At 42.4% G+C, this 14,048-nt stretch overlaps 1 protein-coding gene across 1 annotated transcript in view; it reads left to right on the top strand.

The window, feature by feature from the left end:
- The window catches only part of skib (SKI proto-oncogene b), a 30,742-nt gene extending 17,782 nt beyond the window's left edge, over positions 1–12,960 (top strand). Inside the window, exons 2-7 of the mRNA XM_085160123.1 lie at positions 8,856–8,963; positions 9,166–9,266; positions 9,404–9,633; positions 10,062–10,336; positions 10,431–10,661; positions 10,788–12,960. Coding sequence (XP_085016249.1) covers positions 8,856–8,963; positions 9,166–9,266; positions 9,404–9,633; positions 10,062–10,336; positions 10,431–10,661; positions 10,788–11,009 — 1,167 coding nt within the window. The 3' untranslated portion in view covers positions 11,010–12,960. The remainder of the gene's footprint in view (positions 1–8,855; positions 8,964–9,165; positions 9,267–9,403; positions 9,634–10,061; positions 10,337–10,430; positions 10,662–10,787) is intronic.
- The last annotated feature ends 1,088 nt before the right edge of the window (positions 12,961–14,048 follow it).

Raw genomic sequence — 14,048 nt, 5'->3', positions numbered from 1 at the left:
ACCAAAGTTTAATGAGAATAGCTGATTGATTAACGGGTATGGCTGTAGTTGGAAAGGGTACTGATGGTAGTAAGAGAAACGATGTGTGCCTTTAGGCCAGAATAGCAGAGGAGAGGATGCTCGCTGGATGCTGAAACAGAATAAACCGAAGAATAAATAATTGAAATATCTCGCATAATAAATAGCAAGTGAGGCGAAGCAGCCTGAATCGGTATGGAAACCACGTGCTTGGATTTGAAATTGGATGTTGCAAAACATGAGACTAATCTGGATGAAAGTACAAGCACATGGCACCAACTCAGATCTTTACAGATGTTATCTCCTTTCAAAATCAGACTGGAAGAGAATAAAATATACTGACAAGAATGAACCGCTGCAAACCTGGCAACCCATTTAATACCTGTATGAGGACTTCAAGATTTACTATGTATGTTTTTTTTTTCATAATTGATATTTACAGCCCTGTTGTAGTTTAATAAAATGTAGAAATAGTGACTATAAATCCCATTTGACACTTGTGTATGTAAAATTCAGACGTAATTTTCATTTTTTAAATTTACATCCATATGTAAGCAGCGGTCCTTCAATTTGGAGGCCTGGCTCTTCCTCAATGATGCCGGGCTCCCAGGCCGCCTCCTGTGCAAACCTCAGTCTCTGCCCTGTGAGGGAGGTGCAGTGGAGTCTTCTAGTACCAGGTACTGGGAGTGATATAATGGTCTGTGTATTTGGAGCTGTTTGTGTTTGGGTTACGGAGAAGTTATCCGGTGACATGTTAATCGTCAATCTGCCTTCTTTGCTGTGGCATTAGTATTAATCTGCAGGATTAAAACTCAGCCAGTCAGACACTGGACTCACAGTCTTTACTGTAGAGCTTCGCTAACATTGAGAGAGCTGTGCACACATCCCTGGGTACAGACTGGGATGTGCTTATCGGCATTTACAGTTGGACGACATCAGTCCTCTGATTAGATGATGTTTGTTAACACATCGGAGTGTTTTGGAAGTAACAGAGTCCGTTTTTATCAGAGATTTTCACCCGTGTCTTTCATCGCTCAACAGTCACAAATCAACAGATTTTCCACTGACTCCTACCCCCCCCTTTTTTCCCACATAGTGTAAATAACTATTCTCTTCATTCAGTCTGAAAGTATTTTCATAAAGACATAATTTAACAATTGTAAGCATATAAGGGTCAGTTTATCCACCATGGTAGGTACTTTCCAGCCAGCATAAACCATTTTGCCTTTCTTGTTTTTGACAAGAAAATGAGCACATTGAGACCCTGATGACTGAAAGATGCTCACGGCCTAACAGAGAGTCCATAATATACAGCTGAACTGCATGCGATGTATCTCTTTTATGGAGTAAAAGATATGGTATTCTGACCTCTGCTGCTCCGAGCAATTTTTAAATTGCTGGAAAGCCTCCATAAATGAAGCCTACTGATACACCTACAGATTTTTTTTTTTTTTTTTTTAGTTGCTCTATCACAAAATTAATGTCAGCACCATTGTCTTGAGCACCATGTTTTTTAATTCTAGATTTTTATTTATTTATTTTTTTACATTTATACAATGGAAATTATTGCAGGTTTTTTTATTAGATATTTCAAATTATTTTCAACAATTGCAGCTTTTGTGTTTAGAAATCAACTCCTTGTTCTTTTAAGACAACAAATCTGCTGTCGCTGATGTTCACCATCAGGGCTGCTCAGCTAACGCCAGATTGAACATGTTGTCGGTAAGTAAGAGGTGTAAATGTGGGTGATATTTGCAGGTCTTTTAACTTTAAGAATATCACTAATCATCTTAAATGAATCGTATTCGTGCTTCAAACTGTGACGTAAAATCGAGGTTATAGATCACTTAAAAACACACAAGTCCACCACCGCCGGAGAATCAGATGAGGGTCAGTGTAATGCCAAGGGATTAAGCTTGCATGGCAATGCCGGTGCTGGCACTGCCGTACAACAGAGATCAAGTTCTGTGAAGGCACGCACACACGTCTGAAACTCGGGATACGGCCACGCTAACGCAGTGATTTTCTCTGCAACGCTGGTGCATTAAATGAAGTAATTAGGAAATATATTGATCCATTTGTGGCGTTAGAATAATAGTGAAAGGGCTAGAATTTCTCCTTTTAGGTGTTGGAAGTACTTTGGAGCACATGGCTGTCTGGTAACCATTTTGGTTGGCCGGACAAAAGCTTTCTCACAGCTTCCCCTTCAATTCCAGAGCACTTAGACAATCGAAATCTGGGGTGATGCTTATAAAACTGCCTGGTTGCAGCTCTTTTTTTTTTTTTAATGACAAAGTATTTGCTTTAAGCTTTAAGTACCATTCAAGTCCACCCATATGTAGTGAGTGTTGCCCATAGACCCCTTTTTATTTCTATGTGTGATGCTCTCAAAAGTTGTGTTAATATATTTGATGTTGATTTGACGCATTCTGGTTATCAAATTATTTTCCGTTTACATAGAGTGAGTCATAGCTCCTTCTCCCTCCCTCTGTCTTTCTCGTTAACCTTCATCCCCTCAGGCCTTCTGGTCCGGCCTGTTCTTACATTATTATAAGTGTGCTAAATGTTATAGAAGCATAAAGGCTTTGTGTCTGTGCATACGTGTGGTATGTCCCAGTGAGATTGTGGCACAGAGCGAGCGTTTCTTTGCCCGCGCCGGTTTGTAGATACTGCCTCGCGTCTTGCTTCAGATCTGGTCTGATTTCTAACTCTCTTTTTCCAAGAGTACAGCAGGGGGGCTCAGACAACTATCTGCTGAATTTGGCACTATGTGTGTCTAGAAATACACCAGTCACAGAGCACGTTTCATTTCCTAAGATAACTTTGACTCACAACCATACCGAACATGCTCACCCTAATAAAATATAATCTGCAGCGCTATCTGCTTCACGTTTTTTAGTCTCGGGTTTCCATATCTGTTGAAATAACTTATGAGTGCTTCCTAGTGTGAGGTCATCCTCTGAGGGAGAGAGTGATTTGGGCACCGCTGTCAACACCGCTGTAAGAAAGTCCGGCGGGCATGTCCCCGTTGTTATGGTTGCCATGTTTGGACCTGACTAGGAATTCGCATTCAGTAGTACAGTAATCTTTCTTTGTGTTTGCTCTCACCACCGAGATGATCTTTTCATGCGCACACAAGCAGTTCGCTTTATTCAGGAACAAGTTTTTTCACGATGAGGACCGTAAAAATGAAACTTGTCATCAAAAGATTAGAGAGTTTATTGTGTGCTAATATTTTTTCATCCGCATTTGCATGTGATGTATGATGGCATTGAAAGAGGCGAATTAAACCCAACAGAATACAAGTGCAATCTTTACTATACAAATCTCTGTCCATGCCAGACTCTTAAAACTCTTAAAAGTGGTGTAGGACTTTTTCTATCAACCCCCTCCATGAGTAGGACACGATACCTATCAAAGGAAGCAAAAGCGCCATCCTTTTACTGCTTTTGGTTGTGCAATTGAGGCTTGAATTTTCTGAGAGATTTTCCACCCTGTGGTTGACAGAACCACCTCCTGACAGAACTGCAGTAACCAGTTCTTTTCTGCATTTTAACCCTTTATTTGACAGCAGTGGACAGTGACTGCAAAAGACTAGAAAGATAATGACAGGGACCCTAACTGCTTCAAATGACCCCATAGGGAACCACGAAATGCTGAAAATATTATTAAAATGTTATTATTCTACAGCCAAGGCATTGTGAAGTACGTGCAGAAATGTCAAAGCAATAGACGTGTATTTGCACTGTCAAAACAAGAAAAGATGACATTTGCATGTAAGGATACAAGCAACATTGTCATTAAACAGCAGGTCTGGATTTGCCCATTGTAGCATTGCTTATATGCAAAAAAAAATTCACTTTTTTTTTTCTCTTGTGGGCACATAAAATCAAATTTGCACTTATTGCAACTTCAAAGTCAAGCATTTTGCCACCGAACTGTAATCAGTACAACATCCTGTTCTATTTTCAGCAAAGTAAAACTTAAAGACTGGGTCTTAAAATATTGTTACGTTGTCAGGATTAGTACGTCAATGATATTATTGCACTGTTTTGCTCCTCTGCCATTAAGCTATATGTGTCAGGCTGTGTGCATCTGATGAGATTTTCCACCTTTAGGAACACCAGCTTGTCCTGCATCTTCCTCAGACCTCATCAAGTCTCAATCCCAAAGACAATTAGGACAATCCAATAAGCTCCGCTGTAATGCCGTCCTTATGCCTGGCCCTGCGGCTGTCTCTGTGTGGCTACGCTGCCATGGCTCAGTTCAGCCACGTAAACAAAATATTCTCAAGCAGAGACACAGTAAATTGATAAATTAAGCTAAGCTTTAGAGAGGGGAAATGAGAGCTACCCCAGTATCTGTGTGGAATATGGGATGAAGTTTCAGGGATATTCTGGGCAGACACCAATAATACTTCCCCAGCTGTTACAGTGACCACAGGGCTTTATATAAATCAAGGGACTGTCGTACAATTTATGCAGCGAGAGCCGAATAGAGCGCTCAAGGCATCCCTGTGACCGTCCACACCAAACCATAGGGATCAGATTACCAAAACTAGTATTCCTTCACTTCCAACTAAGGCTATTACCCATGTGAGCCATGCCAGTTGGTGTGCCCTTGAGTGAGACAGCGCCCCAGTAAGCACATGTCGATCTGGGGATTACATTCAGGGGTTTAGGAGGGGAAAAGAGGCCGTAATCTGAAACTGTTGTGTCTTGTTGCTGTGCACTTTTCTTAATGCCATGCTATCATGCAGCATACGTTGGTGTTGTATGACTGGGGCCCTGCAGGAAGTTCAGCTATTTTGGTCTTACCATATGAGTGTTGCCTCATGTTATGTTTCTTGATAATTTCATTGCAGTGTTTTTTTAGTAGCACAACAGATGCTAAGGGTTTTGGTTTTACCCTTTCAGCAGATCCAACAGGCTTATTAGCTCTTAGCGTTTTGTTTTGTTGCTCAGAGATTAGATTATTCATGCCATTTTTATTCTTTTTTTTACCTAGCCACTCTGCTTACCAGCACCCAAACACTCGCTTAATCACATGATATAGATATATAAATTGTTTATCGTAATTTTGTTGTATAGAGCCAGGCTAGCAGTTTTATATTCTTCCCAGTCTCTATGCTAAGCTAAGCTAAGCTACCTAGAAACTGGCTCTAACGCTAACATATTTCACTGACAGATAAATAAGAGAAAGAGAAAGAGATGATAATCATCTCGTTGTGCACCATTCCTAAAGCTATAGATAACAATAATAACTCTGTTCTCACCTAATCTTTTTTTATAGACAGAGAAACATGCAAAGAAACAGGTTTTAAAAATGGCATGAGCACTTGGACCCTTGCCACTTGCATATTATAATTTTGGTTTAACCTCCACATCTCCGGTTTCGATGATCTCGCTAAAACCCTGTGTCTGTTCAACCTGCCTGATTGGTCGTGTGTGCGTTTTTGCTAATGTTAGAAATGACAAAGTTAGAATAATGGGGATAGGTTAATTGATTAATCCAAATTGCCCATAGGTGTGAATGCGGGAGAGAATGTGAGAGCGAATGGTTGTCTGTCTCTGTGTGTTAGCCCTGCGACAGACTGGCGACCTGTCCAGGGTGTACCCCGCCTCTCGCCCTATGACAGCTGGGATAGGCTCTAGCGCCCCCGGCGACCCTGAAAAGGATAAGCGGAAGCGAATGGATGGATGGATAGAATAATGGCAACAACCAGAAATAGTTTCAAACTTCAAGAGTTAGGGTCATACATTTTTACACACACTCCAATCAGCTACCTCTTCCCTCTTCATCCACCCACTTTCCTGCCTGCTACACATCCATTCATGCTTTCATTGATCCTCTCACATCCCCCTCCATTCTCACTTCCTCCTCTGGCGTCTCTCACTAATGGCAGATGAAGCGTGCGTCGAGAAAATAGCCCTTCACAGGGGCTCTGTGGACGCAGTCCTTTTCCATTGCTGGTATACTGCTATGGAGAAACTAAGGGATTAAACTTTAATTTCCATCATCTGCAGTATGATGCTTGCTGACGTCGACTGACCAAGTTAACCATGTTAAGATTAGGCTTTTCCCCCTTGTGCTGAGCGGCGGTCCCATATCACCAGTCACTGAACAAATATTGTTGATTACATCCATGTTCAAGTGAAAAAAAAACCCAGCTCAGTCAAAATCACGCTCCAGTTGGCGTGATGACGAGAAATCATGATTCACGCAGGTCGAGCGCTGCGCTCTTTGAACAGATATCGATATGCTTGTGTTGTGTGTGTTTGCCATGCCGGGATAAGATTGTGGGGTGGAAAAAAACCTGGAGCTTATCCTTGTATTGCCACGCCATTATGTAGCACTAATTAAAAAATAAAACATGCCTGCTCTTGCCCTTCTGCTATTAGACCCTGTTTAGCCTACAGGTTTGCTTTGAACCGCTCCCTCATTACAGCGCCTCAAAGAAATATCATACAATAGTGAGTTGAAAAGGGCAATGCTTGAATGGAGTCTGAAAGGGGAGGCTGTACTTGGCCTTCAAGTATACATTCCTTCAGCTCAGTGCTTCCTCTGTGGTCCCCCCTCTTCTGGCCCACCTCCCCCCTCCCACTCAATTCTCAGTTCCCACAGGGGACACAGCCAAAGCAAACTCCTCAGAGGAAGTCTCCCTCTCCTTCCAGTGTGAGAGAAATGGGGATGGATGTCCTATCTGGGCCTGCGAGGCAATAGGATGTATAAGGGGGGGGGGGGGGGGGGGGGGTGTTTTGACTCCATGACCATGCTATGTCTATGATGTGGCGATGAGTAAAGCCCGTGTGGCTGCTCTCCTGTGAGGTCAGTGTCATATTTAGCCAGTAGGTCCCTTGTGGTGTCTGGGAGTGTCTGTTTTCTGGCTCTATTATGTCTAGTGCTCGTAGCCTTCCTGGAGCTGCAAACCTCAGGGTAGAAATAGTACCAGACAGGCAGACATCCTTTGTCAGGAAAACAACAGTCACGGCAGTAATTACAGAGTCTTATTACACCAGGGCAGCAGTTCTTAGAACACCACCAGCCTTGAGTCAGGCAGGTGAGGGGTCGAGTCACCACTGCTAAACACAGACAGGAGGTTAGTCTAGGTTAAAAGAACTACCTTACAGTAGCAAATCCAACCAGTGGGCTTGTAAATGGGTGTGTGTGTGTGTACTGCGGTGACTGGTTAGACGGGTAGAGACATTTTTAAGGCAAGCAGACTGGAGGGGAGTGTCCAGACAAACATGTCATGTACACTTCATAAAGCTTACAAATGTAGGCTCAAATCAAACCGGGAAGGTCTAGAAAATGTCAAAGAGTCACAGATTCCAGCCATAATTCCCTCACGTCCTCATTTCATTATTTTTACATTGCAAATTTAGTCTATTTAACACTCAAAAGGTCAAAGTTTCACCAATCTACAGCGATATAAAGGGACAGATGTGGAGATCAAAGGCTTAAACAACCTAAAGGATTTACTAGAACAATTGAGAACTACTCACTTGTGACGGTAAGCAGTTTTCTAATAGGTGAAACTGTAAATTAACCCAATTCAAACGTGGCATCTATAGTTCAGGTATGCAGTGCCAGACCTGACTTAACACCTCCACCCCTAACCGCACTTTATCACACACACTCACTCCATACCCTCCCACATGCACATATGCGTGTCTACACCCGCAGCCACCCACTTCCCCACATGTCCCAACACCCACTCATAGCAGTGTGAGCGCACACACGCTCGCTCACGCAGAGTCTGGCTTCGTGCTGCAAATCTGTGAGACGTGATTCATTACTGGCTGGGCTTCCTACTAAATGAAGTTTATTGTTAATATCCGTCTCCAGGTGATCACAGCAATTTGTGATTAAAGGTTGCACAACTACACCAAAGGGAGTATTTTCTCATTGAGGATTTTGAAGGTAAACAGAGTAATCGTTTGTCTCGAATCGCACGCGCAGACAAGGAGATGGGAGTGTTTGCCATTCCTGGAGGCAGGATGTCATAGTAGTGAGTAAGAGAACGACCCGGCAGGTCTGTGCTGGCCTCTGTGCCTGCCTAGGTAAACATATCCTCTGTCTGACAAGTGCAGACCTGGTTGAGGATGTTCGCGATCACAGCACATGGATCTGCAACTTGCCACACACACACGCATACGACATAGATAAAGGGGGGAAAAAGCTTGTGAGATTCAGTGTTTTGTGGCACTTAACAAGGCAGATGCTTCTTCCCTCCTCAGGTTTTCAGCTCGCCCTCAAACAGCACATGACTCGGCAGCTCTGTGTTAAAGTGCAGCCGTTTTAGAACACTTCTACTCGATCGCCTGTCAGATCTGAGTGCAATTACTTTAATTTGTCTTCCTCTCTGTCTGCCTCTGTCTCTGGATTGCAATATTTCTGTGGTTCGAGGAGTCGATCTTCTCCACCTGACGGCGCCTCTCCTGCCTGGCAGGGAGCAATGTAGCCTTACTGGCTGCCAGCCAGACCAGCTTGAGTGTCTGCTAAGCTCAAAGCCCTGCTCTCACACACGCACACACACAAACATGCAGACATGCCAGGCTCTGTTGCTGAACGCTTGCACAGATGCATCGTCTATCCTCCTCGCCTCTCTGAGACTTCTCTGCAATATTTTCTCATTCTGTGACCTTCTGCTCTTTTACTGTAAAACATCTCTACATGTGCTGACAAATTGACGAGTTGCTCATGAATAATGCCATTTACAGTCATACTGTAGCATTTTTAGAAATTGTGTGGTTTTTCTCAGCTGTCTATGATGTGCCGTATCTCCGCCTGGATCGTGATGATTAATCGTTTACTCCCCTTTTCTCCCTTGTCAGTCTCCCAGCCCCATCCGAGCCAAGAGGTCCAAATTCGACAAATTGCAGTCAGCTGACAAAGACAGGAAACCCGATTGGCTCCAGTCACTGTCAAAGTCTGCACACAAGGTTTGTACACTATATGTCTGCGTAACTTATGTGTAATTTAAAAGATTAAAGATCTAAGGAGTGACTTTAAAGCACGGCCTCTCTTCATCTGGCTTCTTTGAATAAAGAGGGGCCTTTGAATGAACTCATCATGGCTGATTCAATGTTCTAGCAGCAGTTTTCTGAGTTTATCCAAGCTTGTTGTGTTGTTGTGTTGCTTCAGGATCTGAAACAGGTCCAACTAAAACAGAGGCCCTCTGCTTTCCGCCCCTGGTCTCCTAAGCCAGCAGAAAAAGAGAAACCGGCCAAGAATGAGGTGGAGAGGTGAGCCTTCCAAAAAAAAGATGTCACAGTTTTGGTTTTAAGTACAGCTTAAAACTGTTTACAGTTCCTCTTTAATCAAGCCCTTTTTTTTTAGCATTTAAATGCTTTAAGTCTGGCTGTGTTTATTATCCTCACAGGTCGTGCTCGAGGAATCAGGAGACACACAATTTGGCATTTGCCCACCTGGCCCCTGCGGTCCATCCCAAGGACAGCAACACTCCTGACAGGGGGACAGCTGCCATTTCCGTGCAGGAGCTGCATAATGGTGACGCACAGCCTACAACAAAGCCGGCCCACTCCAGCAACACCAACCGAGCCGAAGACATGGACACAGATGGAGAGATTGATGTGGATGACTGTGATGATGGTGAGTACCACCCACCATCTTTTCTGTTTTTTTTGAAGTGTAATCACAAAATTAAACTGTAGTTGAGGTTTAGAAAAAACGTATATAGGGCACAGACTCTTCGATTCCAACTTTTATTGCACAGTAAAGGAGCAGGCTTGTCCACGGTGATTCCTGTGCAGCTGCGCCACCTGGTGTCAAGGGGGGAAAGTACAAGAGGAATAATAGCTTTCTATTCATGTAGCAAAAAATGCAAATATTTATAGCAAATAATTAAAGATGCAAAGCAAAAAGAACAAGTGATCTTCTGCTTTTTGTAACACTTGTCTTCTCTGTTAGTGGTTATTTGCAGCATCTCAATTTTATATTGAGTCTTTGAGAATCACAACACTAATATTGTTGGGGTTTCATCACAATCTTAATAATATAAAACCTCTCTCTGTCCTCAGGTCCAGTGCAGTCTTCCTCCCTGGCTTCACCTCCGTCTGCCTGCACCAGTGTGTCTCAGACTCTGACTCCCCAGAGCATGGCTCGGGCTCAGGAGAGGCCTTCCTGGCTGCCAGGGACTGTTTGCCCAGAGATGGACACCATGAGACAGATGCTGTATGCTGGTCTTGACACCAAGGAGGCGCGGGAAAAACTCCTGCAGGAGATTGTCAGGATGAGAGTGAAGCAGGAGGAGAAGCTGGCAGCTGCTCTTCAAGCTAAACGCAGCCTTCAGCAGGTAACCTGTGAGACCAATCTCACCAAAACTAAATAACATTAACGCTTCACTGGATTTCATTTTGACAACTCTGATGACTCGAATGTTTTTGCAGGAGCTGGAGTTTGTGAGAGTGGCTAAGAAGGGGCGTCTTCGCGAGGCCATCGAGGCCAAGCGCAACCTGCGAAAGGAGATCGAACGCCTTCGCGTGGACTGGGAGAGGAAGATGAGGGATGCAGAGGAGTCTTGTGGGCGGCTGAAGAGAGAGCTGGAGAGAGAGAGACAGCAGCGAGTTTGCGATAAAGGCTGCGAAGCTGAACGCCTCCGGGTCAAATACTCTACTCAGGTGAGATGCCCCCAAGATGACCATAGCCAGCGAGAGCACTAGAAAATATTGTGCACTCGGTTGTGGTTATTGATCCCATTCCTTGGCTGCCGTTCATTTAATCTTGCTGCTTCCTGTGTTGCGCAGATTGAAGAGCTTCATGTGCAGCTGCAACAGGCAGAAGCCGATCGTGAGCAGCTGAGACGGGAGCTGCAGCAGGAGAGAGAAGCTCGACAGAGCCTGGAAAGCGTCGTGAAAGACCTGCAAACCCAGCTGGCCCTGCAGGCCGGCGGCATCCTTCCTGGAGAATGCAAGGACACGAGCACAGAGGCGCACAGACAGACCGCACAACCCACCAACGGATCCTAAAGTTGCACATTTAAAATGAGACAGAAAGATTCAGTAAAAGGAGCATGTTTAAAGGGGAAAAGAAACGAAGAGTGTTTTTGGTAGGGGGGAAAAAATTAGTCATATACATTATGATACAGTATACGTCATTATTATTATGACATTATGAATTTTATCAAACGAACTGGAAAGCAGCACGATGTCCGAGCATGTAATAGAGCGTGAAACTGCGAGAGACTTTCTTCAGCGATGGAAAACCACATCTTTCCGGTGACGTCAGAGGCTGCGGTCAGACACCCGACGCCGTGCAAGGATTTCATTTCAGTATAAGCTATTCTAAGATGTGCAAATATAGCTACATAACACTACTTGAATATGAAGGGAAGAAACACGTTGCGCCTGGTGAGCAGTTGATGAAACTCTTGTTGCCACAATATACTGGTACACACAAAGGTGTCATTGCAGACCACTGGAAACAAGAGACACGAGTTTACCACTATTTACTTTTAATATCCGCTTGCTTTTTATAACTGTGTAGAGGATGTCCTTTTTAAGAAATTCCTGCTTACGCAGCACTGTTATTCCACAAGCAACAAAAAAAAAAGGAAAAAAAAGAAAAACATTCATATATAAACATGTACGCATGTAAACCAGCTTATCTACCTTTTGTATTTTATAAGCCTGAAGTATTGGAGGTTCTGTGGGCTGCCTTCAGGTCCACCACTGTTTTATTCTTAGATATTTTATGGAAGTATTACGTTTTTTGTTTTTTTGTTTTTTTTGTTGTTGCTGTTATCCAGTAATGTTTTTGGCTAAATAAACAATAAGTTAGATGAAACTTGCCCACATTAGTCTAGTTAAATCTATAAACACTCCTAAAAGAGAGGAAGAAAAAAAATACTCTCAGTAGTTTCTGTTTATGCTAAAATGCGGTACTTCTGATTTTCTATGGAGTATTATAAAATAATTTATATTTTAGCGATAATTTGCTGCCTATCGATAACACACATTCATTTTTCGTCACTGGCTTTAGGGCTCTTAAATCAACAGTTGCTGTTTATATGAACAACATTTCTACATATATACAGAAGTATGGAGATATATTTTTTTACTTTAAGAAAAAGGAATTGCACTTTTTAAAGAAAGAACCTTGCATTGTGCATCGTATTCCCTGTTACATTTTTCAAATAACAAGTTAAACATGGACTTTAAATTTAAATACTTTCCCTCAGTATCCCCTGATGTAAATACAATTATAATGTAAATAAGATATCGGTATGGTATGGTATGGTATGGTATGTTTGCTTGCTCCAGACTTAAATTGATTGATTATGAATATTATTTTTTGCTCTTACTTGAAACCAAAAATAGACTATATTTGGATTTGTAAACTGCAGTTTCTTTGTTGCTGATCCCTGAGCATCATTGCAATCACGGGGCATTCACCAGAACAGACGGACTCTTTTTATTTTAAACCACTCTTTTTGTTTTGTGAACTTCTGTAGTTTTGTGGGTTTGACCCATGGACAGAATATTACCATTTCTCTGTTGATTGTTGATCTTTTTTCTAAAAAGCGCTTTGCTATTCAATGATATATATATATGATATATATATATATATATATATATATATATATATATATATTACATTACAGACCAAAAAACTGAAAAATGGATTTTAATTCTTTGCACCTCCAGCTCCGTCATCAGGTAGAGTAGAAATGACACCTTCTCCTGGTTTAAACTTTAGGTGGTCTCATATGTTTTAGAGAAGAAAACACTTTTATGTCTTATTATAATGATACCCTCGCTCAGTATTTGTTGGGTACAGTGTAATAGCACTATCCATTTTGTTAGCTGATAATGTTGTAGTTTTGGTTTGGAACTGGGGTTTCCTTCGCCTCTTGTTTCAATGTTTCCTTTTTCCTTCGGATGACTTGTATAATACCCATTAAAATCTAAATCAATCCTTCTTCTGAGAACTTTGTTTTTTCTCACCGTTAAAGATTTGTGTGTTGTTGTGTGTGGTTTTACTTTTAGCCACTTTGGGAACCTTTGTCCGTCCATCTGCAGCGTTCACATATTTGTTCCAGACTGATAATAAATTTACAGAGATTATTGTGTTTCCCAGAGGATGAAGATAATGACTAGAAGCCATTAGTCTTGCTCTGCTCTGTGGAAGGTTTTTTTTTCCAGCAAATAGCAGCAAAACTGAAGTAATTCCCATCAGCCTCACACATAAAAGTTACGTGCATGTAAGAGTTTTATGGTAAAAATCTAACATTTAAAATATTAAAGTAAAGTGCTCGCTGTCACTGTACATTCAGTACACCTGTTCAGCTCTTCATTTATACCACTATCTAATCAGCTAATCAACCTAATGCATTTCAGCATGTAGATGTGGTCAATTTGACCTGCTGATGTTAAAATGAAGCATCGGGATGGGGAAGAAAGGCGATTTAACGGATTTCAAACATGGCCAGACATGCTGGTCTAAGTATTTCAGAAGCTGACGAACTACTGGGATTTTCCATCCTTAACCATCTCTAGGGTTTACAGAGAATGGAAAAAGAAACAATATCCAGGGAACAGCAGTTCTCTGGGAGAAAACGCTTTGTTGATGCCTGAGGTTAGAGGGGAATGGCCGACTGTTTCTAAGTGCTCTTGTTACAAGCAAGGTATGAAAGAGAGCATCTCTGAATGCACAGCACGTTGAAACGTGAAGCAGATGTGCTACATCAGCAGAAGGCCGCACTGGTTGCTACTCCTGTCAGCTAAAAATGGGATACTGAGGCTATAACTTAAACATCCTCAGAGTGGAAAAATGTCGCCTGGTCTGACGACTCCTGATTTCTTGTTTAACTGATTTCTTGATCATAACAGTGAGTTCACCGTACTGAAATGTCCTCCACGATCACCAGAACCTAATCTAATAGAACCCCTTTGAGATGTGGTAGAAGGGGAGATTCATATGATGAATGTTTCCAGCACCTTGTTAAATCTGTGCAATGAAGGCAGTTTCTCAAGGAAAAAGGTGGTCCAGCTTGGAACTAGTGAGGT

Source organism: Neolamprologus multifasciatus, chromosome 5 (assembly GCF_963576455.1).
Source record: "Neolamprologus multifasciatus chromosome 5, fNeoMul1.2, whole genome shotgun sequence".
In the NCBI taxonomy this organism is placed as follows: Eukaryota; Metazoa; Chordata; class Actinopteri; order Cichliformes; family Cichlidae; genus Neolamprologus; species Neolamprologus multifasciatus.
This window is presented reverse-complemented; position numbering and strand designations above follow the sequence as displayed.